This window comes from Hyla sarda, chromosome 9 (assembly GCF_029499605.1).
Source record: "Hyla sarda isolate aHylSar1 chromosome 9, aHylSar1.hap1, whole genome shotgun sequence".
NCBI lineage: Eukaryota > Metazoa > Chordata > Amphibia > Anura > Hylidae > Hyla > Hyla sarda.
In genome coordinates, this window is record NC_079197.1 from 86,269,260 (window position 1) to 86,297,097 (window position 27,838).

General features: G+C 44.3%; 1 protein-coding gene across 1 annotated transcript; it reads right to left on the reverse strand.

The window, feature by feature from the left end:
- Positions 1–721: 721 nt before the first annotated feature.
- Positions 722–27,382, reverse strand: AMER1 (APC membrane recruitment protein 1). The gene is made up of 3 exons (XM_056541509.1): positions 26,852–27,382; positions 14,740–14,890; positions 722–7,160 (listed from the first exon to the last, which is right to left on the reverse strand). Exon 3 carries the CDS (start codon positions 7,059–7,061, stop codon positions 3,774–3,776), a length of 3,288 nt encoding a protein of 1,095 aa, XP_056397484.1. The 5' UTR covers positions 7,062–7,160; positions 14,740–14,890; positions 26,852–27,382; the 3' UTR covers positions 722–3,773.
- Positions 27,383–27,838: the final 456 nt, after the last annotated feature.

A 27,838-nucleotide genomic window follows, 5' to 3' on the forward strand; every position in this document is an offset into this window, starting at 1 on the left:
GGATATTTGGGTTAAAAAAAAAAGTTTTCTACCCAAATATCCTTGGTAAAATGAGGGTGCGTGTGTGTGCATGCATACACTGTTTCTGACCCCGCAGAAGCCCCAGGAAAGGCAGGGGGAGAGAGGCAGTCGCTGCCCGCTTCTCTCCCCCTGCCTTTCCTGGGGTCTAGAGCCCTGCTGCCACCGCTTCTCTCCCACTGGCTATCTGCGCCACTTCCCGTTCTCTCCCCCTGACTATCTTTGCCACCGCCCCATTGCCGGCGCCGAAAGCCAGGGGGAGAGAAGCGGCGCCGGCAATGGGGCAGCAGCGCCGATAGCCAGGGGGAGAGAAGGGGCAGCGGCACCCATTGCCGGCGCTGCTGCCTCCCCCATCCCCAGTTGTATAATTACCTGTTGCTGGGGTCGGGTCCGCGCTGCTTCAGGCCTCCGGTATGCGTCCCCTGCGTCGTTGCTATGCACTGCACGGCGCAATGACGAGTGACGTCATTGCGTCTCACAGCACATAGCAACAACGCAGGGGACGCACACCAAAGGCTTGAAGCAGCGCGAACCTGACCCCGGCAACAGGTAATTATACAACCGGGGATGGGGGAGGCAACGGGGCAGCGGCCCCTTCTTTCCCCATCTGTCGGCGCCGCTGCCCCATTGCCGGCGCAGCTTCTCTCCCCCTGGCTATCGGCGCCGGCAATGGGGCAGCGGTACCGATAGCCAGGGGGAGAGAACGGGCAGCGGCACCGATAGCCAGGGGGAGAGAAGGGCCGGCAGCAGGGCTCTAGACCCCATTACAGGCAGGAGCAGAGAAGCCGGCAGGTCTCTGCACCTGCAAAGCCGCTGCAGTTCCTTGATTTAAAGCGCCCGCTTTAAATCATTGAACTGCAGCGGCTTATTGGCGTATAACACGCAGGTAGACTTTAGGCTAAAAAAATTTTGCCTAAAAAGTGCGATATACGCCGATAAATATGGTGTGTGTGTGTGTGTGTGTGTGTGTATGTGTATGTATATATTATATAAAAAAAAAATAATAATTCGCCCCCATATTCTTTTTGTCGTCATCTAAAACTTGTGTACAGCCAGCTAATCATTAATAAAGTGAAGTGCATAATAGTTCACAATCCATTTATGCACATATACATGTCATACATAACACAGTAATACTTTGCTTTTGGTTTTCTAAATTAGCATTGTATAATATTTAGCTCAACCATAGGGAAGATAAAGAATTTGGGTCTGACTATACAAAATAAATGGCATAATGACACAGAATGAAATTAAAGTTTTACTCCACAATGAATAAAAAAAAAATCAAATCTGTCACAGAAGGGACACAATTTACACAGGGCCTGTAACCATGCTATATACAAATGATCATCTTTTTATGAAAACCTTGAAAGCTGGTCATGTGTTTTAACATGCATGCATGAACTTGTCTTCAGGTACAGTAAAGAAAGTTACCCAAAATCTTCCAAGGTGTCAGTTATTTGCATATGGTGCTGGCAAAGGCCAGGTGAATTTCCAGAAATTAGCATTTAACCTTGGGCAAGAGCACACAGGGGCAGAGTCGTGACATCACGATACTCCGACCACGTGGTCGGCAGGCATAAGACTTGGATCTTCCAGCACTTCCTGCAGTGCTCACAGGTTGGTGCTGCATGCTAGATTGTGGGAGTCCCCAGCAGGAGGACCCCCGCGATCAGACATCCTATCCCCTATCCTTTGGATAGGGGATAAGATGTCTTTGGGCCGGAGTAACTGTTTAAAGTGATCCAGCTTGTCGGAATAAATTATCTATCCTCTGGTCTTTAAAAGATTAACTAAAAACTGTCTAGTTAGCACTTTTTCAGGTCTACAAAACATGCTAACCAATTCATTTATGGACTGTGGTGTTTAGGGGAAATAAAGAGGCAAAAAAAAAAAATCTAATTTAGGAGAACATTTCCCTCTCCAGGCGCATATAAAGGCTCCATAGTGAATAACATGAAATAATCTCAAGGTGTGCTACTAAAGTATACAGTGTCTGTCAGGTAGTGTAGACCTTACTTTAAAAGTGGTACTCTGTTGCCCCAGCGTTTGGAACATTTTGTTTTGAATGCTAGGTGTGGGCTGCGGGGTCGTGACGTCACGGCCACACACCCTCTATGCAAGTCTCTGGGATGGGGTGTGGCAGCCACCACGCCCCCTCCCATAGACTTGCATTGAGGAGTGGGTGGCATCACAAGGGGCGTGGCCATGATGTCACAACCCCCCCCCCCCAGCCTGCACCCAGCGTTGGGAAAACAACGCTGGACAGTGGAGTATCCCTTTAAGCCCCCTCCCAGCAACTACTTGACAGTTACCCTTTAGAGTGCATGTCTGTCAGTTAAAGATGGCATATAACAAAGTTGTGTTCTCTATTTTTTCTTCTTTCATGCTGTGATGCCTTGATAATCAAGGTTACAATAAGTAATTCTTAATGCTACGGCTTATGATGTTGATACCTAATGGGGGCAGAAAGATGCTGCCAAGATCTGTATATCATCAGCTTATGAAATCTAGATTTCCTTTTTTGCACCAGGTTTGCAATTAACCATTTAAAAAATGTCCTTATATTTTCAATATACAGCAAAATGGCTGCACCTTCATTTACTATACAAACGCCAGTAAAGTTCATCTGGTACATTTAACATATAATCAACTATAGAATTGATTAGGCATGGAATGTTTGCCATGTAAAATGTTGCAGTTTGGGGTCTACTTTTTTTCAACAATAAAAAGACTGGGCACCAAGCCTTAATAAAGCCTTGCATAAAAGACTTGTTAACATTCAGAGTCTAGAAATATTGGTATAAACCTCACATTGTGATGTCAGAGCCTGGCAATTCTAGAGATTAGTGGCACTACTATCCATCTCTTTCATCCCAGCAGCTGTAGCCGGTATTATATCAGTTTTGTGTCAGGGTTCTCGCAGATCACAATACACTCCTTAGAAGCAGTTGTCAAGTTCAAAACAATGACAGAATTTCACAAATTACCAATGCAGAGAAAATCTGACTTTTACTCTGCTGAGGTGTGTATTATAAGAGGAACAACATATCCCCTAATATGAAAAACATAAAAAGCCACCCGAGTTCCTTCATCTGTAGAATAGATTTCAGGCTACTGCACCAAATAGTAGAAGCAGTAATCAAACTCTCTCCTGTGCTAATGCCTACACATTAACAGTAGAACTTTGGGTACCTATGGTAGTGCAGGTTTAGGCCAGTGACAATTCCAATACTTTTCTTTCCATTCAATTACTGGGTAGAAAGAGCAGCCATAGAACTGCTGCACTGTTTTTTTTCTTTTTTTTCTAAGGCAACATGTTCTTGAATCACAAATTGAGATGTAATGCTTGGCAGCCTTACTGTTCAGCCTTGTCTACCCCATGTTTAAAAATGGCAATGTGAGTTAAAGCACTGTGGTGTGGTAGTCAATTGCATTAGAAGTTAGAAAACTAAACTAGTAAAACAATCAATGTATATATGAGGTCTGACCCACCTCAGAGCTAGCAAACCCTAATCTAAACCACCTAATAAAATAAATAACCACAAAAAGCAATTTAGCTAATTGCATGTTGCAATTATATGGTTAAATACTAAATAAAATAAATAAAAAGGAGGAAAAATTGCATTTTCAAATGTATACAAGGCGCTTTCAGTCTTTTTGGCTTAGTTTTTAAGCCATGTCCTAAGTGTCTACAGACCTTTCAATTCCCTAACAGGATTTCTAGTAAAAGCACAAAAGTCTTCTAAAATAATTTAGCTGTTTGGACATTCGCTGTAACTGTTACTCCAGTCATTTGTTGATGATGCCCTGAAGTCCAAATTACCCTTCTTGGTTGGTCCAGATCTTTCTAGATAGTCTGAAAAAGAATCAAAGTCTTCATGTTTTTGTTGTTGGGGCATTGCTTGTGTAATTCCCACAGGTTTAACCCTTGTTTGTTTTTGAGGGGTATGATAATCATAACTATAATCTACATTTACTTCCCTCTGCTCTTCCAGTGGTGGGACACGGGCAAGTTTCTTTGTAGTGTTTTCTGTGGGATATCGAAAGGAGATGAAGCCCTCCTGAGACTGTCTAGTGTTACACTGTAAGAGGTCTGTAGGGTTTGCCATCTGTCTAGTATTCACTGGCAGCTGGTTACTTGAACTAGAACCCTGAGGCTCTCTGCTATAGCCCTGTTTCATAGGCAGAACTGGTGCATAGGTTTCAAATTGCCCAATTGGTGGAACAATCTGCTCCAAAATATTACACCTATTATAAGATGACCCTTCTCTAGGTGTACAAGAAACTTCACATCGCCAAGAATTCTTTCTGTCTTTCCAGGGAACAAGATCATCATAAGATTTCAGACCACTCTTGGGCATATGCAAAGCACCAAGCTCTAGATCTAAACTATCTGTGTCAAGAGACTTGCTTCTTCTGTTAAGTGAAAGTGGAACTGGACCTGAAGGACTTAGCTTGTACTGGTCCAAGTGACGAGGAAGACTTGTCACTCCCCAGTTATAGCTTTGGAAAGAATGATGAGAGTCCATCTGCAAAAGTTGTTCATCGCACTCCGCCAGCGACTCTTGTACACAGCTGTGATCAAACCCATCAAATGGTGAAATGTCTTCATCTGGACTCAGGTCTAGCTGTTGCTCACACTCTCCTTCATTTTCTACATCAACAATATCAAAGGTCACCATAGTAGGAAGAGAACTAAGATCATGGTGGAATGATGAGCTTGAACCAGTGCTGCCAAGTTTTTTAGAAATACTAGAAAATAACATGCCATTCTTCGCAAACTCAACAAGTGTCTGAGAAAAGTTCACAGCCTGCCCACATTCATTTTCTTGACTATACCCAGAAACTGAAGAAAAGTCAGAATCAAATACATTCTGAATGTGGTTCACAGGGGTAACATTCTGGTTGGAAAGCTTGGTAACATTTGTCATTCTTGTCACATTCTGGTCTCGAGTTCCAAGGCTAGCAACATTCAACTCAAAAGCAGAATCTTCTACAAAGCTATTTCCCTTGAGGTCTTGTATATAGCCTTCCTGTTTAATAGTGTCTGTTAAAGAGCTTTCTGTGAAGTCTTTCCAGCCAAGTTTCTCAGGTTGGGCATGTTGTATTCCTTTGTCAGCTCCATCTTTGTTCACATTTGGTAATATATATTTTTCCCTAATAAGGCAGCTCTTGTTCTTGCCAGGTAAGCTAGCAGTTCTAACTTCACATTCCATGTTCTGCTTTTCTTTGGAAAATATATCTTTACCTAGATGATCCATTCCTTTCATTGCTGCCTCTCGTTGCTTTTCCCAGAAAAGTAACTGTTTCTGAATCACAGCCAATCGTTCCTCTTCGGTCTCAGTTGCTCCCTCTTTGCGTTCAGCTTTCTGTATTAACCCACTGTCTAAAGGAAGACAAAAGTCAAAAAACTGATCAAATGTTTCAGAGCATATTTGTTTGCTTTCATAAAGAGACTCCCCTCCAGGTGCAGGGCTTATTAGGCTTTCGTCAGGTTCATAAAACTCATAAAGTGCATCACCACTGTAGCTGTCTCTAGGAAGACGTTCTTTTTGGGAAAAGCCTTCTCCACCATAGTCATCAGGACCAGGTGTAGTAGAATCATAGTACCCTTCATCACTATTTGGGGCAGACTCTTGCTGATCACTTTGAGGGGTTAACAATTCTGTGTTACTAAGAACACTTCTGTCAACAAAGGCATCTTCAGCAGCCATAGCATATGCATTAGGTTTTAGTTCAGTAAAGCATTTAGACATATTGTCATGCTCTTTATCATCTTCCATCCCATAACTGGCATCTGCTTCATGGCTACTTCCTAACAGCTGCTGAAGGTACTCTTCCTCCAGGTCATCTGGTGTTGCCATCTCCTCCCCACCTCCCTGATAAGTAACAAGACAAGAGCTCCTCTTTGTTGCTTCTCTACTTCTCTCTACAGAAATGGAATTATCACTGATGTTGTCAATGTCCTGTTCAGCAATTATATCTCCACAACCTATAAGAGAGTCAAAACTCTTTAGAGATGAAACATCATCAAACATCAAACTTAGCTGGTCACCAGCAGAAGGAAGGGATTCTCTGTCAACAGAATCGGATTTTCCACTATGGGTAAATGCTGCCTTAGGATCAGAACAATCAAAATCATCAGGTTTAGAATCTATGACATTATTTTGGTCTTCAGAGGGAACCTCATTGGGTTCTACAAGTAATTCATCAGCTTTGTGTGGTGCAATGTCAGGCATGCTTACTGAACAAATTGGTAACTCTTCCTTCTCACATTCAACAGTTACATTCAATGAAGACTCTGTGGATATATCAGAGTGTAGGCTGCTGATCTTTGGTTGCTCACTGTTGTCTTGTAGACCATCATCTTCTGATGGATATCTATTTAGCTGCTCTAATATGACTCTCTGTGTTATATGGTCATATCGCTCACACTTTTCTGGGTCATGAGTTTTGTTTTTCTTGTGACGACGGATGCTACTAAACAATCCCTTCAGTCCTTTCTTTGGTCTGGGAAAAGAGAATGACTTATCGCCATTCAGCTTCTTCTCAAAGCATTCTGTGCTACCCATTGGGGATATATCATGGTAATTAAAGTCAAGCTTAACTGGTGATGTAATACCAGAGTCTGCACTATGTGAGCTGGAAAGAGTGCCTCCTAAAGTGGAAAGATCTCCTCGGTGAGCTCTGCCAATGGTATTATCCAAGTAACCTTTTTCATTTTCCATATGCACATCACTGATGCCATCATGGGTCTTGCTTTTGCTCACTGACTTCCTTGAGTTACCTTTTCCTAAACCTTTGTTCTTTCCACCAAAGAAACTGGGCAGAGTACATATACTTCTCCTGCCTCCAAAGAATTTGAAAGGATTTTTTTTCTGCTTTCCTGTTTGCTGGTCTACACATGATCCAGTCAGTACTGGGAGAATTTCTACTTTGGCAGTGTCTTCATCATGAGGAACCTCAACCAGTCTTTCACAGACTGAAGAGGAAGACTTTATTGCAGGAGTCTCTTCTTGGCAACTATGCCTAGCTTCCATGACTGCTGTTATGTATCAAACAGTGTGCTGTTCTGAAGAGTAGGACTGGTGGGACACCACAGACAAGCTAGAGTGAGCCAATAAACATTTCCTCTATTCCTGCAGGGAAAAAAACAAAAAAACAAAGACCCCATCAGTAGGTTGCACTTCACATAGTAGCACCAAACAAATACATATAGATTCAAATGCTTACTTGAAGTAGGAAACGGTTATTAAATACAAGAAACATTTTCTAAAATGTATAAAAAAAATAAAAAATAAAGTAGAGCTCCACTTATAAACAGATCCTCTCAGTTTCTATGACACTATGGCCTGTTTCACATGAGCATATCAGTACATGTCCATAATGCAGATCTGTAATGCAAGAGTATTGCAGATTAAATTGCATTACACCAACGAGAACAATACCAAAGAACGATACCAAAGGACGAAAAAAACGCATCAGTTTTAGCATGATCAGGGTTTTTTTTTTTTGTTTTTTTTTAGTTTTTGACACTGATGTCAAAAAGACTGTGGGGGGAATGTATCATTGTATATAGAGCTATTTTGTGTCTATCTAAAGTTTTTTTTGCGTCTTTTTTGCGCAAATTTTGATAGAACTTTTCATCCCGTTGTCTACGGTTAATTCTACCATAGAGCATTTTCTACTGTAGAATGAAATTTACTAACTGCATTTTTTTTTTTTTTCCGCAAAAATGTGCAAACTGCATTTTCTTGCGCAACTATACACCACCTCGGAGGACACGTACCAAAAGTGTCTATTTTGGCACAGGACTGCTACTCCCATCATGGGACAGACTCTGCCCATGATGGGAGTTGTAGTCCAGGGGCTGAGGTGCAGATCGCAGCAGGTCATTCTCCAGAGACCCACTGTGATCCGCATTTATTAACTGTAACGGTCGGCGGTACAAGCGCTACAATGCGCTGTCACCGTCTCATGTATACACTGTCATAATTCATAATCCCCGCCACCGGGAGCTCTGATTGGTGGATAGCTATCAATCAGAGCTCCCCTCTCCCGGCGAGGATTATGACTTATAAGAGCTGTATATAGGAGCCGCAGGCAGCGCACTGTAGACGAATGTACCGCTGCCTTCTATAGTTAATAAATGCGGATCGCAGCAGGTCTCTTGAGAATGATCTGCTGCGATCTGCCCCTCTGCCCTTGTACTACTACTCCCATCATGGGACAGAGTCTGTCCCATGATGGGAGTAGTTGTAGTACTGCAACGCTGAGGGATGGCACTTGCACATTTAGAACTACTACTCCCATCATGGACAGACTCTGCCCATGATAGGAGTTGTAGTCCAGGGGCTGAGGTGCAGATCGCACCGGGTTATCCTCCAGAGACCCGCTGCGATCCTCATTTATTAACTATAGAAGTCGGCGGTACATGCGGCTACATTGCGCTGCCACCAGCTTCTATATACAGCTGTCATAATTCATAATCCCCGCCGCCGGGAGAGGAGAGGTCTGATTGGCCAATAGCTATCCATCAATCAGAGCTCCCGTATCCCGGCGGGGATTATGAATTATGACAGTGTACTGTATATAGAAGCCGGTGGCAGCGCGATGTAGCCGCATGTACCACCGGCTTTTTAATTTAAATGCGGATCGCAGCAAATCATTCTGGAGATCTACTGCGATCCGCGTTTATAAACGGCATTCAGTTAACCCGGCGATGCACGGCATCGCTCGGGTTAACTGGCAGCAGCCCCGCTGTTTCCAGCAGGGGACAACTTCTGCAAGACCCCCCCAGGACCGTCTGTCGATGGTCCTGGTCAGCGATCACTGTGATTGGTCCCTGTGGACCAATCACAGTGAATGAGCTGACAGGGGTGTAAAGTTCATTTCCCCTGCTCTGCTAGAAGTCCGGGCACAGCAGGGGAAGATGACGCAGAGAGCTGCGGTGGGGACCGCGGCACTTACCAGAACGCTGGAGGAACATGGGTTGGCGGCGGCTGCATCTGCATCAGAGGCAGCAGTGAAGCTCTTCATTGCTGCTTCTGGTAGTTTAAAAACTGCAACTCCCAGCATGCCCAGACAGCCTTTGGCTGTCTGGGCATGCTGGGAGTTGTAGTTTTGCAACATCTGGAGGGCCACAGTTTGGAGACCACTGTATAGTGGTCTCCAATCTGTGCTCTTCCAGATGTTGCAAAACTACAACTCCCAGCATGCCCAGACAGTCCAGGCATGCTGGGAGTTGTAGTTCTGTAACATTGGTCCTTCAGATGTTGCCGAACTAAAATTCCCAGCATGCCTTGGCATTCTGGACATGCTGAGAGTTGTAGTTTTGCAAAATCTGGAGGACTACGGTTTGGACTCCACTACACAGTGGTCTCCAAACTGTTCTCCTCCAGTTGTTGCAAAACTACAACTCTCAGCATGCCATTCGGCTGCCTGGGCATGCTGGGAGTGGTTGGTAGTTTTGCAACAACTGGAGGCACACTGGTTGGGAAACATTGTCTGTTTCCTAACTCAGTGTTTCCCTACCTGTGCGCCTCCAGCTGTTGCAAAACTATAACTCCCAGCATGCACAGACAAACCGTACATGCTGGGAGTTCTAGTTTTGCAACAGCTGGAGGTGCACGGGTTGGGAAACACAGTTAAGTAACAAACTCTGTGTTTTGCAACCAGTGTGCCTCCAGCTGTTGCTTAACTACAGCCCCCCATGATGGGAGTTGTAGTTTAGCAACAATTGGAGACTCCCTTATTATGAACACGCTGCATAAAAAAAATAAAAAAATAAATAAATAATGTACTAACCCATATTTCTTGTTTTTCTTTTCTTCTCATTTCAGATACGTGAATGCGGAGGACAACGTCGGATTCGGTGGACTGCGACGATGACCAGCGTTTTTTTTTTTTTTTATGTGTCCGTGTTTTTTATTATTGAATTTTCAGGGATAGTAATGGAAGCTGTCTTATAGACGGAATCCATTACTAGGCCAGGGCTTAGCATTAAGCCCCAAAAACAGCTAGCGCTAACCCCCAATTATTACCCCGGTAGGGGTGCCGGGAAAAGCAGATACCAACAGACCCAGAGCGTCAAAAATGGCGCTCCTGGGCCTAGGCGGTAACAGGCTGGCGTTATTTAGGCTGGGGAGGGCCAGTAACATTGGTCCTCGCCCACCCTGGTAACATCAGGCTGTTGCTGCTTGGTTGGTATCTGGCTGATACTGAAAATAGGGGGAACCCTATGCATTTTTTTTAAAATAAATAAAATAAAAAAAGCGCGTGGTTCCCTAACTTTTTCAGTATCAGCCACATACCAACAAAGCAGCAACAGCCGGACGTTACCAGGGTGGGCGAGGACCATTGTTACTGGCCCTCCCCAGCCTAAATAACACCAGCCTGTTACCGCCTAGGCCCAGGAGCGCCATTTTTGATGCTCCGGGCCTGTTGGTACCGGCTCTTCCCGGCACCCCTGTGGCGGTGGGTACCGGGGTAATATTTGGAGGTTAGCGCTAGCTGTTTTGGGGGCTAACGCTAAGCCCCGGCTTGGTAATGGATTCTGTCTACTAGACGCCTTCCACTACTAAGCCTGAAAATTCATTTATAAAAGACACAACACATTGAAAAAAAAATTTTATTTAAAAAACACCCCCCCACAGCCCTCATTAACCCTTTTATTGACCTTTAAAAAAAAAAAAAAAAATGCTGTTCATCATCGCAATCCACCAAATCTGACATAGCCCTCCGCATTCACATATCTAAATTTCAAAGAAGAAAAAAATAAATAAAGTTTAGTACATTTTTTTTGTTTCCACACACCAGCAAAAACGCAAGTAAAAAACACAAGAAAAACTGACAAAACGCAGGAAAAAGCTGGCAGTTTTTCTGGCGTTTTTTATGATGCATAAAAAACCTCAATAGAATCCTGGCCTCAAAGCAATAGAACAAAATCCCTGTGTCCCTTTTTCCTGTGAGGTAGAGAAGGAGTGTACAGTAGAGCGAGGGGAGGCGATTCTATATTTGCACAAGATTTATCAAAGGAGTGCACAGCCTTAGTAAATTCTGAGCAAGAGTGTACAATAGACAAGCAGTGTACAGGGGTAGATCTGTGTCTACAATAGACAAATAATGATAAATTCCCCCCCTGTAAGTTTACAAGTTGTCATTATTTTCCTCTCCTTCAGTCCATTAAGATCAATTGTAGTGCGGCAATTCCATGCCAAGTCTTTTAAGACATGGACACAGAAGCAAAGCTCCAGCAGGCTACAAAGCACGTAATCTAATCAGTGCCCAAACATTAGGACAAAGCAATCACTAGAGCATTGTTCTGTACAAGACTAGTTCTGTTCTGTACAACAGAACTGGTTTTGTTTTTTTATACGTATTCTTCATCCTTTAGGACTAAACTACATAGACACTTTTTACACCATAACTTACTGGTCTGTAACTAGCTGGATTAAAACACAAAAGCACACAAAAACTTTTTCATGCAAGAATATCTGAAAATGTTTTGGCTTTTTTAAAAAGGTGCTTAATTTACTCCGTAGTGTTGAACAACAATTTTTATCAGTAAGGCTACATTTACACTGCCTGGGACAAAGGGCAAGATAATCTTACGGCTGTGTTGGACAAACCAGAAGCTCTTCAACTGAGTTTAGTAGAACTCAATGGAAAAATTAGTGCAGCAGTAGAATTATTTCCTTGTCGTGGGTTTCTATGCCCCTATTGATGCACCCCATGATTTTATTTGCCTTGGCAGCAGCTGCCTGACACTGGTTGTTACGGGTAAAGTTACTATTAAACTAACTTTTCATGAAATTTATCAGTATAAGTCCTCATCTGTCACTTCTCAGCCCAATTTACAGTTTAACATCATCTGCAAAAATGTATACTGCCACCCTAGTTGTGTGTGTGTGTGTGTGTGTGTGTGTGTGTGTGTGTGTGTGTGTGAACATGCTGCCTACCTAATGTAGGGGAACATACTACATACTAGGGATCGACCGATTATCGGTATGGCCGATAATCACGATTTTGGGCATTATCGGTATCGGCAATTACCTTGCCGATAATGCCCCGCCCCTCGCACCACCCCCACCGCACCGCGACCCCACCGACACGCCGCGCCAAACCCCCCCCCCCCCCCCCCCCCGACCTGCCGCACCCCCCACCGTGATGCTGGCGGTATACCGGTATGTATTTTTGCCCATACCGCTATACCGGTCGGGCCCCTCCCCCACCCTCCGAGTCAATAAACAAATTAAACTTACCCGTAATGGGGTGGTCCGGGCCATCCATCCTTCCTTCCTGTAGTGTCCGGGGGCGTTCTGGGAGAAGAGTGAACCGGTCCGGGCTGTCCTGCAAAGACTCCGCTACGCCGTGACGTCAGGTGCGTCGCTGCGCATGGGCGTCACTGCGCAGCGGCGTCTATGCAGCGTACTAGGCCGGAGCCTGCCCGGAGTGGAGAAGATGACCGCCGGAGAAGGACAGCCCGGACCGGTTCACCCTCCACCCGGAATGCCGCCGGACACTACTGGAAGGAAGGATGGATGGCCCGGACCACCCTGACAGGTAGGGGGAGAGAAGCGGTTGGTGGCGGCGGCGGCCTATGGCACCGCAAAAGCCACTGCAGATCACTGATTTAAAGCGCCCGCTTTAAATCAATGATCTGCAGCGGTGTCGCAGGGGGTAAATAGCCGATAACTTATACCGATATTCCGGTATAAGTTATCGGGTATCGGCCCTAAAAAAAAAACGATATCGGTCGATCCCTACTACATACCTAATGTGGGGGACCATACTACATACGTAATGTGGGGGACCATACTACATACCTAATGTGGGGGAACATACTGCCTACCTAAGTTGTTTTTTCTAAACTTAAACCTCAGTATTCTGATTTAATTGCTGTACTGACACTTTAAAAAGGGAAAAAAAAGTTGGCGTGCATTACGGTTTGGGCACTCGGGCTCAAAAAAGTTTGCCATCACTGTTTTAGATGATCTGATCCCAACGGCAGCACCGCGGGCGATCCGATCATATATTTAAACATGCGCATTGCCGCAGATGCCGTGATCTGTATTGATCACGGCATCTGATGGGTTAATGGCGGACATCGGCGCAATCGCTGATGTCTGCCATTACCGGCGGGTCCCAGGCTGCTGCTAGTAGCCGGGACTAGGGATCGACCTATACCGTTTTTTTAGGGCAGATACCGATAATCGGTGGACGTTAGGGCCGATAACTTATACCGATATTCCGGTATAAGTTATCGGCTATTTATTCCCCCCTCGACACCGCTACAGAGCATTGATTTAAAATGGGTGCTTTAAATCAATGCACTGCGGTGGCTTTTGCGGTGCCATAGGCCGCCGCCACCACCACCACCACCTCCACCCGCTTCTCTCCCCCTACCTGTCAGGGTGGTCCGGGCCATCCATCCTCCCTTCCTGTAGTGTCCGGCGGCATTCCGGGTGAAGGGTGAACCGGTCCGGGCTGTCCTTCTCAACTCCGGGCAGGCTTCGGCCTAGTACACTGCATAGACGCCGCTGCGCAGTGACGCCCGTGCGCAGCGACGCACCTGACGTCACAGCGTAGCGGCGTCTATGCAGCGTACTAGGCCGGAGCCTGCCCGGAGTGGAGAAGAGGACCCCCGGAGAAGGACAGCCCGTACCGGTGCACCCTCCACCCGGAATGCCGCCGGACACTACAGGATGGATGGCCCGGACCACCCCCATTACGGGTAAGTTAAATTTTTTTATTGACTCGGAGGGTGGGGGAGGGGCCCGACCTGTATAGCGGTATGGGCAAAAATACATACCGGTATACCGACCAGCACTACGGGGGGCGGTCGCGGTGCGGTGGGGGCGGGGCATTATCGGCTTATCGGCAAGGTAATTGCCGATACCGATAATGCCCAAAATCGTGATAATCGGCCGATAATATCGGCCATACCGATAATCGATCGATCCCTAGCCGGGACCTCCCGTGTATGATGCGAGCACCGCTCCGTTGTTCGCGATCATGCACAGGACATAAATGTACATGCTTGTGCGCAAAGTACCTCCGCACCAGAACATTTACAACCGTGGTTGTTAAGGGGTTAATAACCATCCTCTATTTTCTATCACTGAGTTACTTACCCACATTCCCCAAGCATTCTAATTTAATGTACCAACCTTTTATGTGGGACAGTATCAAATGCTTTTGAAAAAGATATAAGACATCCAGTGATTCCCTCCAGTCCAATCATGAGCTCACCTCTTCATAAAAGCTGATCAGGTTAGTTTGACAGGACCGAACCCTCATAAAGCCATGCTAATATGGAGTCTCACAATTATTTTCATCAAGATACTCCAAAAATAGTATCTCTTAGAAAACGCTCAATACAAAATGTACTTACAACGGAGGTTAAAGGGGTACTCCGGTGGTAATTTTTTTTTTTTTTTTTTTAAATCAACTGGTGCTAGAAAGTTAAACTGATTTGTAAATTACTTCTATTAAAAAAAATCTTAATCCTTTCAATACTTATTAGCTGCTGAATACTACATAGGAAATGCTTTATTTTTTATTTTTTTGGAAGACAGTGCTATCTGCTGACATCTCTGTCCATTTTAGGAACTGTTTAGTACCCTTTCAAACGAACAGGTCTACAATTCACAGGGTCACCTGGTGATCACGGCCTAAGAATGATAATGTCATAAATTTAAAAAAAAAACAACTTACTGTGAGAAATGCAAGTCAAAGGATGTGATCAGTGTGAATAGGGGGGGTCCAATCATCCAGATGTGCATCATCTTTCCCAACAGACAGTTGATACATTGCAAAGAATCGCTGTCACAATAGATCTGTCATTTACTTCGGACATGTCCCAAACCTGTGATACAAACCAACAAAAGATGGAAAATTAGAAAGTGCAAGAAAAAAAAAAGATAATAATTTCAAGATACTTTTGGCAACAATCTGCATGCCAAGCATGTGAATGGGGTTTTGGAACCCTGCTCATATGATACAGAAAGTTCAGGAAATGACAACTGCAATGAAGAAAAAAGAAAAAACTACTCCATGACACTTATGTATGCAACAGTAGAAATCATAAAGTGGGGCTACTATTTGCCCTCTGTCCAAAAAGCCAGACATCAGATGTGCTGTTCGTGCTGGCAGGATGATCATGTTTCCCCATTGGCACAGCACTTCACGCGAGATAGGGGAAACATGACTTGGACGACCATGATTGGAACACTGTGGGGCAGGAAATGACGTCAATAGGAAGTTATATAAGCTATGTAACGGCGTCCTGAGCAGCAGTAGCCTCATAGCCCTCGACAAAGCTGATTCGTTAGTGAAACGTCGGGGAGGCTATCAGTTCTATGTTTTAATCCAGTAGCATAGTGGCATTCATAAATACAGTGCTGACACATTCAGTGCGCAGCTAGGAGCACACAAGTACAGAGTGAGAATAAAGCCAGCACATTATCACCAGAGAGGAGAAGATACAGTGGGGATCAAAAGTTTGGGCACCCCAGGTAAAAATTTGTATTAATGTGCATACAGAAGCCAAGGAAAGATGGAAAAAATCTCCAAAAGGCTTCAAATTACAGATTATAAAAGTCAAAAGTTAGATTTCATTTCCATCATTTACACTTTCAAAATAACAAAACAAAAAAAAAATGGCGTCTGCAAAAGTTTGGGCACCCTGCAGAGTTAATATCTTGTACTGCTCCCTTTGGCAAGTATGACAGCTTGTAAACGCTTTTTGTAGCGTCTTAAAATTCTTGTTTGAGGTATCTTTGCCCATTCTTCCTTACTAAAGTCTTCCAGTTCTTTGAGATTTCTGGGCTGTGTCAAGCACTGCTCTTTTAAGGTCTATCAATAGATTTTCAATTATGTTGAGGTCAGGAGACTGTGAAGGCCATGGCAAAACCTTCAGTTTACCCCTCTTGATGTAATCCCCGTGGATTTTGAGGTGTGTTTAGGGTCATTATCCATTTGTAGAAGCCATCCTCTCTTTAACTTCAGCTTTTTCACAGATGGCATCAAGTTAGCATCCAAAATTTGCTGAAATGTTATTGAATCCATTTTTCCTTCTACTTGTGAGATGTTTCCTGTGCCACTGGCTGTAATACAACCCCAAAGCATGATTGATCCACCCCCATGCTTAACAGTTGGACAGAGGTTCTTTTCATTAAATTCTGTTCCCCTTCTTCTCCAAACGTACCTTTGCTCATTCCGGCCAAAAAGTTCAATTTTAACCTCATCGGTCCACAGAACTTGTTTCCAAAATGCATCAGGCTTGTCTAGATGTTCATTTGCACAGTTCAAACGCTGATTTTTGTGGTGAGGACGTAGAATAGGTTTTCTTCTCATGACTCTTCCATGAAGACCATATTTGTACAAGTATCTCTTTATAGTGGAATAGTGTACCACAACTCCAGAGTCTGCCAGATCTTTCTGGAGGGATTGTACAGTCAAACTTGGATTTTGAATTGTTTTTCTCACAATCCTGCGAGCTGTTCTGTCTGATATATTTTTCTTGGTCTTCCAGATCTTGTTTTAACTTCCACTGTTCCTGATGACTGCCATTTCTTAATTACATTCCGTACAGAGGATATTGACATCTGAAAACGTGTTGCTATCTTCTGATAGCCTTCTCCAGCTTTGTGAGCGTCAACTTATTTCAGTTTCAGATTTCTAGACAACTGCTTAGAAGAACCCATGGTGCTGATTGTTGGGGCAAGGTCAGATGAGTCTGGGCATTTAAAACCTTTGAGATTGACATCACCTGGTCTTACAGATGATGATTGAGAACAATTCATGACACTGGCAGGTCTCAGCTTTGCAAAGGGGGCAGTGCATGCTATAAATTCTGCAGGGTGCCCAAACTTTTGCAGATGCCATTTTTTGTTTTCTGTTATTTCGAAAGTGTAAATGATGGAAATAAAATCTAACTTTTGTTGACATATTATAAGAATGTCTAATCTGTAATTTGATGCCTTTTGGCGATTGTTTCATCTTTCCTTGGCTTCTTTATACACATTAATACAAATTTTTACCTGGGCTGCCCAAACTTTTGATCCCCACTGTAAACCTCAATTTTGCACATTTTGGAGGGTTTTGTTTTCACACTGTACACTATGGTAAAAATTACATGTGTTCTTTATTCTGTTGGTCAATAGAATTAAAATGATACCCATGGCTAGATACTTTTATATTATTGTACCGCTTAAAAATCTAAATCAAAAACATTTTGTACAAAATCAGTAATCTAAATTAGCCCTATTTTGACCACCTATAACTTTTTCATATTTCCGTATATAGGGCGGTATGGGGGCTCATTTTTTTGCGCCGTCATCTGTACTCTTTATGGATACCACATTTGCATATATAAAACATTTAGATCATTTTTTACAAATTTTTTTAGGAATAGAGTGTGACAAAAAGCAGCATTTTATTACTTTTTAATTTTTTTTTTAATGTTTACACCGTTCCCCGTATGGGATCATTAACATTATATTTTGATAGTTCGGACATTTACGCACGTGCCGATACCAAAATATGTTTAAAAAAAAATTTATGCTTTTTGTGGGTAAAAATGGGGATTTTCCACATTTTTTTTTCCACTTTTTATTTTTACATTTTTCCAAATTATTATAATTATTATTTTTTTTTTTAAATACACTTTTTGTCCCCATAGGGGACTATCTATAGCAATCATTTGATTGCTAATACTGTTTAGTGCTATGCATAGTACATAGCCGATAATACTGATCAGTGCTATCTCCTGCTCTGGTCTGCTCGATCTCAGACCAGAGCAGAAGACGCCAGGAGACAGACGGAGGCAGGTGAGGGGACCTCCGTCCACCATCACAGATGATCGGATCACCGCGGCAGCTCTGTGGGCGATCCGATCATCTATTTTAACATGCGCATTGCCGCAGATGCTGTGATCTGTACTGATCACGGCATCTGAGGGGTTAATGGCAGACATCCGCGCGATCGCGGATGTCGGCCATTACCAGCGGGTCCCCAGCTGCTGATAGAAGCTGGAACCAGCCGTGTATGACGTACTGGTGCGCGAAGTACCGCCAAGCCAGGACGTACATTTATGTCCGTGGTCGTTAAGGGGTTAAAGATTGTATTGTATTTTGTGAAATAGGCAACCTAACAATTTAGTTCAGCTTTTTGTTTAGCTTAGATTACCGTATACACTCGAGTATAAGCCGACCCGAGTATAAGCCGAGACCCCTAATTTCAACCCAAAATCCCAGGAAAAGTTATTGACTCGAGTATAAGCCTAGGGTGGGAAATACATCATCCCCCCTGTCATCATCCAGACCCGTCATTAACATCATCATCACCTGTCATCATCCCCTTGTCATCATCCCACACATCCCCCCTTCATCATCCCCTTGTCATCATCCCACACATCCCCCTTCATCATCCCCTTGTCATCATCCCCACCCCCCTTCATCATCCCACACCCCCCCCCTTCATCATCCCCCCCTTCATCATCCTCTTGTCGTCATCATCCCACCCCCCCCCCCCCCCTTCATCATCCGCCCTCAGTGTTCTTCAACCTGCGGACCTCCAGAGGTTTCAAAACTACAACTCCCAGCAAGCCCGGGCAGCCATCGGCTGTCCGGGCTTGCTGGGAGTTGTAGTTTTGAAACCTCCGGAGGTCCACAGGTTGAAGACCACTGCGGCCTTCAACATCATCCAGCCCCCTCTCACCCCCTTTAGTTCTGAGTACTCACCTCCGCTCGGCGCTGGTCCGGTCCTGCAGGGCTGTCCGGTGAGGAGGTGGTCCGGTGGGATAGTGGTTCCGGGCTGCTATCTTCACCGGAGGCGCCTCTTCTCCGCGCTTCTGGCCCGGAATAGAGGCGTTGCCTTGACAACGACGCAGAAGTACGTTGGCAATGAACGCACCTCTGCGTCGTTGTCAAGGCAACGTGACTATTCTGAGGCCGGGCCCGAAGCGCTTAGAAGAGGCCTCCCCGGTGAAGATAGCAGCCCGGAACCACTATCCCACCGGACCACCTCCTCTCCGGACAGTCCTGCGGCACCGGACCAGCGCCGAGCGGAGGTGAGTACTGTACAGAACTAAAGGGGGGTGAGAGGGGGCTGGATGATGTCGAAGGCCGCAGTGGTCTTCAACCTGCGGAGGTTTCAAAACTACAACTCCCAGCAAGCCCGGACAGCCGATGGCTGCCCGGGCTTGCTGGGAGTTGTAGTTTTGAAACCTCTGGAGGTCCGCAGGTTGAAGACCACTGCGGGTGGAGAGTTCACTCGAGTATAAGCCGAGGGGGGTGTTTTCAGCACGAAAAATCGTGCTGAAAAACTCGGCTTATACCCGAGTATATACGGTAGTTCTGCATTTCAGTTAAATGGGCACTGTCAGATACAAAAACTTTTTATACATTGTAAATCTTGGCAAAACACTAACTCATCTAATCTATATTATAACAAAATGTTATTTCCTTTATATAGAAATCATGGCTTATAAAATCATGGCTTTGTCCAAGCTGAAGCACAGGCACGGACAAAGTCTAGTAAGTGAGGGTGAGCTAGTACTCCTCTGTGCTCTCTCCTGTCGCGCCATCAGACGAGAGAGAGAGAGAGCACAGACGAGCGCCATCAGACGAGAGAGAGAGAGAGCACAGACGAGCGCCATCAGACGAGAGAGAGAGAGAGCACAGACGAGCGCCATCAGACGAGAGAGAGAGAGAGCACAGACGAGCGCCATCAGACGAGAGAGAGAGAGAGCACAGACGAGCGCCATCAGACGAGAGAGAGAGAGAGCACAGACGAGCGCCATCAGACGAGAGAGAGAGAGAGCACAGACGAGCGCCATCAGACGAGAGAGAGAGAGAGCACAGACGAGCGCCATCAGACGAGAGAGAGAGAGAGCACAGACGAGCGCCATCAGACGAGAGAGAGAGAGAGAGCACAGACGAGCGCCATCAGACGAGAGAGAGAGAGAGAGCACAGACGAGCGCCATCAGACGAGAGAGAGAGAGAGAGCACAGACGAGCGCCATCAGACAAGAGAGAGAGAGAGAGAGCACAGACGAGCGCCATCAGACAAGAGAGAGAGAGAGAGAGCACAGACGAGCGCCATCAGACAAGAGAGAGAGAGAGAGAGCACAGACGAGCGCCATCAGACAAGAGAGAGAGAGAGAGAGCACAGACGAGCGCCATCAGACAAGAGAGAGAGAGAGAGAGCACAGACGAGCGCCATCAGACAAGAGAGAGAGAGAGAGCACAGACGAGCGCCATCAGACAAGAGAGAGAGAGAGAGCACAGACGAGCACCATCAGACGAGAGAGAGAGAGCACAGACGAGCGCCATCAGACAAGAGAGAGAGCACAGACTAGCGCCATCAGACAAGAGAGAGCACAGACGAGCGCCATCAGACAAGAGAGAGCACAGGATAGGGGTTAAGAAGCCTGATCGCGGGAGTCCTGCCGCTGGGGACCCCCGGGATCTTGCACGCGGCACCCCGTTTGTAATCAGTCCCCGGAGCGTGTTCGCTCCGGGACTGTATATCGGCGACCACAGGGCGGGCGGCGTGTGACATCACGCCCCCGTGTGATGTCACGCTCCGCCCCTCAATGCAAGCCTACGGGAGGGGTCGTGACAGCTATCATGGGGTGCCACGTGCAAGATCCCAGGGGTCCCCAGCTGCGGGACTCCCGCGATCAGGCATCTTATCCCCTATCCTTTGGATAGGGGATATGATGTCTAAGCACCGGAGAACCCCTTTAAAAGGATGGAAAGGTTTTCTTGTGCATATAAAGACAACACTACTGAGGCTGAGAGGGGGGGGCAGAGGTAAGTCTCCTCGATAGAATGTGTATAGGCACCTTAAAAGGGGTAAATCCCCATAGCAAACCTATCTTGCTCTGGACAGCTCCTAAAATGAACAGAGGTGTCAGCAGAGAGTACTGTGGTCAGACAGAAAAGAAATTCAAAAAGAAAAGAACTTACTCTAGTATACAGCACAGGGGTGTGGAGAGTTTTTTTTTTTATAAAATCTAATTGTCCACAGGACTAAAACGGAGCAAAATCTATGTGTCCCTCATGACGATCCACTTGTACACTAATTTTTTCCTCCTTGCCCTATAATAGCAATAACTAACTACTATAATGTTAACTTAAAATTTTTCAATAACATATCTCTGAACCAAAAATAGATAATTTAGCAAATTTGGTGGCCTTCTTTTCTATACCATTTACCTTGTGGTTGAGATAACATGTTGTTTTGATACTTTAGGTCGCCTGATTACAGCAATACCAGATTTGTATAGTTTCCGTCACGTTTTATGAAAAAAAAAAACTAAAAAAAATTCAGAACTTTAGAATTTTCTAATTGCCATTTTTTAACCCCTGTAGCTTTTTTTTCCGCATATGAGGGCAATTTTTTTGCGCCGTAATCAGTTTTTTGTGTAGGTACCATTTTGGTATTGATCTGACTTTTTAATCGCTTTTTAACTTTTTTTATGGGATATTATTAAAATTGCAATTCTTGGTATTTTTTTACATTTACGTCAGATACTGTACAGGCTACATGATGTTATATTTTAATACTTAGTACAATTACGCACACAGCGATACTTAATGTTTATTTTTATTATGTTTACATTTTTTATATAGGAAAAGGGGGTGATTTGAACTTTTAACATGGAAGTTTTTTTTTTTGTTTTTTTTGTTTTACACTTTATAAGACTTTTAGGAGGAATCATTAGATTCCTCTTACAGATCAATAAAGTTCTATTAAACTCCATTGATCTGTGTGCGCTACGATCCATTTATAGAGCCTAGTCCAGCCAGGCTCTATCAATGACAGAGCCACAGACACCAGGGAACAGACTACAAATATGAATAAATTCCTGGATCAACGTTCTGTCCCTATAAGTCTAGAACCCATAACCTGTAATGTTATTACTCTCCAGAAAAGCATCCAGACCCCTTTTGAATTATTTTACAGAGTTCACCATGACCACCTCCTCAGGCAGAGAATTCCACAGTCTCACTGCTTTTACAGTAAAGAACCCCCGTCTGTGCTGGTGTAAAACCTTCTTTCCTCTAGACGTAGAGGATGCCCCCTTGTTGAAGATACAGTTCTGGGTATAAACAGATTAGGGGAGAGATCTCTTTACGGTCCCCTGTATAACTATATCATAGTTATTAGGTCTCCCCTAAGCCTTCTTTTTTCTAAACGAAATAACCTCAATTCTGATAATCTTTCTGGGTACTGTAGTCCTCCCATTCCCCGTATTACTCTGGTTGCCCGTCTTTGAACCCTCTCCAGCTCCACTATATCTTTCTTGTACACTGGTGCCTGGTACTGTACACAGTATTCTATGTGTGTTCTGACTAGTGATTTGTACAGCGGTAGAATTATTTCCTTGTCGTGGGCATCTATGCCCCTATTGATGCACCCCATGATTTTATTTGCCTTGGCAGCAGCTGCCCGACACTCGTCACTACAGCTAAATTTACTGTTAACTAAGACTCCTAAGTCCTTTTCCACGTCAGATCGGGGTCTGTATTATGGTGGGGACTGATTCTGGGATCTGTATTATGGTGGGGGCTGATTGTGAGGTCTATATTATGGTGGAGTCTGATTCTGTGGTCTGTATTATGGTGGGGGCTGATTGTGAGGTCTATATTATGGTGGAGTCTGATTCTGGGGTCTGTATTATGGTGGGGGCTGATTGTGAGGTCTATATTATGGTGGAGTCTGATTCTGGGGTCTGTATTATGGTGGGGACTGATTCTGGGGTCTGTATTATGGTGGGGTCTGATTCTGGGGTCTGTACTGTTGTGGAGCCTGATTCTTGGGTCTGTATTATACAGGTCTGAGTTAAAATGGTTGTTCTCACTGTAAGGTCCTTACAGCGAGAATATATAGGAACAATTCTGAAAACCCCACCCTGTGACAAGCCCCACCCATATTGCCGACAAACCAAACGACTTTGAAAAAAATATTTGGGCACAGCACTACCAAAAGGTTGCCTACGCCCTATCCTGTGGCCAATAAATGTATGGCACAACCAAAAAATAAAAAAATTATATTTGTATGGGATAATTAAAAAGAAACTTTTTTTTTTTATAAAGTGCACATTAAAAATTACATTTTTCTTTTTATTCTGTGGGTCCAATACAAATAAAACCATATCCATTATTAAATGCTTTTCTATTATTGTTCTGCTGTTTTTATTGGTACCACTTTAGCAAATATAACTTTTTAGTACATTTTCTCATGTGATGTGACTATTAATAGTAATCTTTTGATTACTTGTATAGGCATAGCATCGATCAGTGATATCAGCGATCTACTTGTATAGTCTGCCTCTGTGGGCAAGAAAATCCCCACGGAGCAGGAAAGCAGAGCTCCAGACGCATTATTCACTCATTGGACCCCTGCGATGGTGCTTCGGGTGGTCCGCTCAGTGAATACAAGCATCACAATTGCTTTGGACGCCGTGATCGGTATTGTTCAACGTTGTTAAGTGGGTTAAGCTGGTAAACCTCTTGCGCGCAGGCTACGGTACAGCATTTCCAGGCTATAGAAACTCTATATTGTGGTAATTTCCACATGAAGCAACATTTTTTAGAGGAGGAAATCTTTACGCATTCTTGATCATTTGCGCATCTGTTACCTTCCCCTATTGCCTTTCCAAAGTGCCATTTTACATGTAACAGTTTTGAATTATTTTTTTTTTTTTGTTTGTTGTCCCAAGAAGGCACACACATCTTTGCGCAACGCATTTAGACTCATTCAAGGAAACAACCTGACTGTGGTTAGCTTTTTGCAGATTCTATATCCCGACAGTCTTTGTAAAGGAAAAATTCTGAACACATGACCTGACCCCGCTATTATTTCCCCAAGTGAGAGAGGATTCCACAGTTTCACGTTAGGGATCTTCAAGAAAAGAAAAGGAAAAAACTAAAATAAAACAAAAACATTGTCCATCATACAATGCAATTTACCTAATTCACCTCCAGATTTTATAAGCCCATATTTCATTATTACAGATCAATACATTATTGACCCATAAGGGGCTGGACATGTAGGACTTGGGTTCCACAGCATCTATAGCCGTGGTCTCTAAACCGTGGACCTCCAGCTGTTGCAAAACTACAACTTCGACATGCTCGAAGTTGTAGGTTTGCAACAGCTGGAAATCCACAGTCTCTAAACCACTGATTTACAGTGATCCCTCAACTTACAATGGCCTCAACATACAATAGTTTCAACAATGGTCTTTTCTGGACCATCGTAACTTGAAACCAGACTCAGCATACAATGCTATGGAATCTGCGAAACGCGTCAATGGCTGGAAGAACCGACCAATCAGAATGGATATTTCACTATTAAAACCCCAGTATTCCTAAAGTGCATGCACTGACTGGTGTCTGGTAGCGCCCCCTACAGTACAGGGAGGTATTACATGTAGAGATGAGCGAACTTACAGTAAATTCGATTCGTCACAAACTTCTCGGCTCGGCAGTTGATGACTTATCCTGCGTAAATTAGTTCAGCCTTCAGGTGCTCCGTTGGGCTGGAAAAGGTGGATACCGTCCTAGGAAAGAGTCTCCTAGGACTGTATCCACCTTTTCCAGCCCACCGGAGCACCTGAAAAGCTGAACTAATTTACGCAGGAAAAGTCATCAACTGCCAGGCCGAGAAGTTCATGACGAATCGAATTTACTGTAAGTTCGCTCATCTCTAATTACATGTTCTGTACTCTTTACCTCTGCCAGGGTTAGCTGCTCCTTTGTAAATCAGTTGAGGGAGGCTTTTTTTTTTTTTTTAAAAGGACATTACGTGTTCTGTGCAGGACCCTGAAGAAGTTTCTGTCATCTACATAGACCAGTGTTTCCCAAAGAGTGTGCCTCCAGCTGTTGCAAAACTACAACTCCCAGCATGCCCGGACAGCCGAAGGCTGTCCGGGCATGCTGAAAGTTGTAGTTTTGCAACATCTGGAGGCACCCTGGTCGGGAAACGCTGAAATAGACAGTTATTTATAGCTTCCAGCAGATCTTTCTTATGTGTAAGTATTTGCTTTATCTATATTAGTAATCTACTTATTTATCTTTAATTCTCACTTTTTCCTATTTTTGGATGACATTTTGGGGCTTCAGAACCAATTACCAGGTTTCCATAGAGTTCTGGTCTCAACATACAATGGTCGTCCTGGAACCAATTAATATTGTAACTTGAGGGACTACTGTATTAGAAAACCATCTTGTCAAACTGTCCCTCACGCTGATTTGTTGCAGAAATTTGACAACATTAGCTTAATTAATGATCATTTTATTGGTGTGTACACAGTCAGGTTTTTATTTGCAATAGAAACAGGTCATTAAAGGAGGACATGTCTAAGGGTTCACACCACGTTTTTGCAATACAGTTTTGTATCAGGTTTTTGATTTTTTTTAAAAATCCGGATTCCTCAAAACCGGACTAAACTGTATCAAAACGTGCGAACAAAGTTTTATCTGTATACAGTTTGAGAAATGATGTCCGGTTGCATCTGCTTTTTAAGAAGAAAAAAAACGTATAAGTTTTGAACTTTTCACTCCATTATGAATAAAGTTTCACTTGTTTGATTGAAATTCCAAGAAAAAAAACTGTGCAGAGTCAAAAACCGTATGGTAAAAACTGGATGGAACCGTACGCACACACAGTTCTGTACGGTTCCCATCGACTCCCATGTTAAAAAAAAAACGTATACAGTTTAATACGGTTTTTCACCTGGACCAAAAACCGTGGAAGGCCACGGTTTTCTGTCCAGAAAAAAAGTAAAAAAAATAAAAATAAAAAAAACACATATGGTTTGAAAAACGGAGACAACCGTATACATTATGGTGCATACGGTTTTAAATGGGAAGTCTATGGGCACGGTTTTCTGTAGGGTCACATACGTTTTTTTTCTTATGAAACCGTATGCTGAAACTGTATAGAAAAATCGTGGCGTGAACCCCCCGCCCCCCCTTTAGAGAATGAAACGCCTCCCGTATTTAGTCATTGAAATTAAAAGCTGAACATGTGAACAATTGAAGGCTGGATCAGTCAAATGGTTCTTTCCTAACATCATTGCTGGCGGCAGATACAAAGGGAGATGAGACTAGTGATTTTAGGGGGTTACACTGTGCACCAATGAACGTGTCAGCTGACTGCTATTCATCTCATGCCTCTTTTCGGAGTCCATGTGGGGTTGTTCTTATTGCCCTGGCATATTGGCGAGGTAATAGCCTCCAGTCACTTAGGACCTCCCTGGTAGTTGGGGGGTCAGCACATCGGCCATGACCTCTATGGGATATCCCCAGATTTTACCTTGTTTGGGGCGTTCCCTGTTGCCCATCACTAGACATCACCAGCACCCACTAACCGGCAGAGATAGGCAAACACATCACCCATAGTCAATGACGTCTCACAATGATAAAAAGTTTTGATAAAGGTGCCCAAACCCTGGTGACACTTCCTGTACACAGGATGGGGGTCTTCATGGCAGATTTCATGCCAAAACTCCTCTCTATTAAAACCTTGGACACCATATTACTATTCCACCAGTACAGAGCACCATGTACCCAGCAATGCCCACATCACACGCCTCTGGTGCCCTGCTATCCCGCAGCCTGGCACCAGGATGTACAGGCACAGTATACAGGGCACTGGCAGCCTGTGCACATACGAGTGGCCTTATATACTACTGCAGCAGTACAGGGGCAGACTGTGGAGTCACCCGCTGCACAGACCCATGTATATAGGCATCCGTGCACACAGGTGCGCTCCACACAGGACCCGTACGCTGCGGTTCAGCTCTTACCCGTTACGTCTCGGTGTAGGCCTCGGAGCCTCCGCTGTGTGCTGCCTGTGTCGCCCGGACTCCTGCGCCCCAGCACCGCGCACAGATGCTCCTGTACCAGCGCGGCCTCTACCTGACCACCACCCCCAGCCTGCACTGAGTGACGTGCACCTCAGCCAATCAGAGAGCTCAAAAACATCAACGCATCAGCCAATCGCCTACAAGCCGTAGAGGCACAAACAGTCCGAATTGTATGATTGACAACAGTTACGGCCAATTAGAAAGGAGGATTAGTAAACCGCCTTGTGTGTGCCTGAACTGTGTTATTGTAGTATTGTGGTTACTCCTGTAGACTGTTGTGACCGTGGGGATGGATTCAATGGCTTCTGCCTCTGGTCAGAGACTAATTACAGGCCCATTGGTTTCAATGGAATTCCAGTGCACACTGCAGAATTCCACAAATACCACCGAAAGAATAAACGTGTTATGTTCTTCTTGTAGAATTCCATTTCTTTATTTTTCCACACTTATTTCTGCCGTTAGTTCCTTAACTCTTTAAGGACACTGCCCATTTTCATTTTTGCGTTTTTCTTTTGCCCTTTTAAGGGACATAAGTCTCTTAGTTTTTCATCTACAGACCCATTTTAGGGCTTGTTTTTTGTGCGACCAATTGTACTTTGTAATGACACCTTTCACTTTACCAAAAGTTACCACAACCAAAAAGTTATTGTTTGCAGCCACCCCTCCAACTGTTCACCGGAATTACCAGACAGCCTGAAGTTCACAAACCACAGGCAAGGTAAGTATAAGTACCTTCTCTTACATCCCCTATTGCCCTAACTGATGAGGCCAGCACCTCCATATCTTGTAGGGTGCACTTTAACCCCTTAAGGACATAGGAAGTAAATGTACATCCTGAAGCACTGGGATATACATTTACGCAGGGCTGGTGCAAGTATTTTTGCCACCCTAGGCAAAAGCTTATTTTGCAGCTTCCTTGACTCCGCC

Excerpts from the sequence above, each read along its gene's own strand:
- AMER1 (XM_056541509.1), bottom strand. The coding sequence starts at position 7,061 with ATGGAAGCTAGGCATAGTTGCCAAGAAGAGACTCCTGCAATAAAGTCT.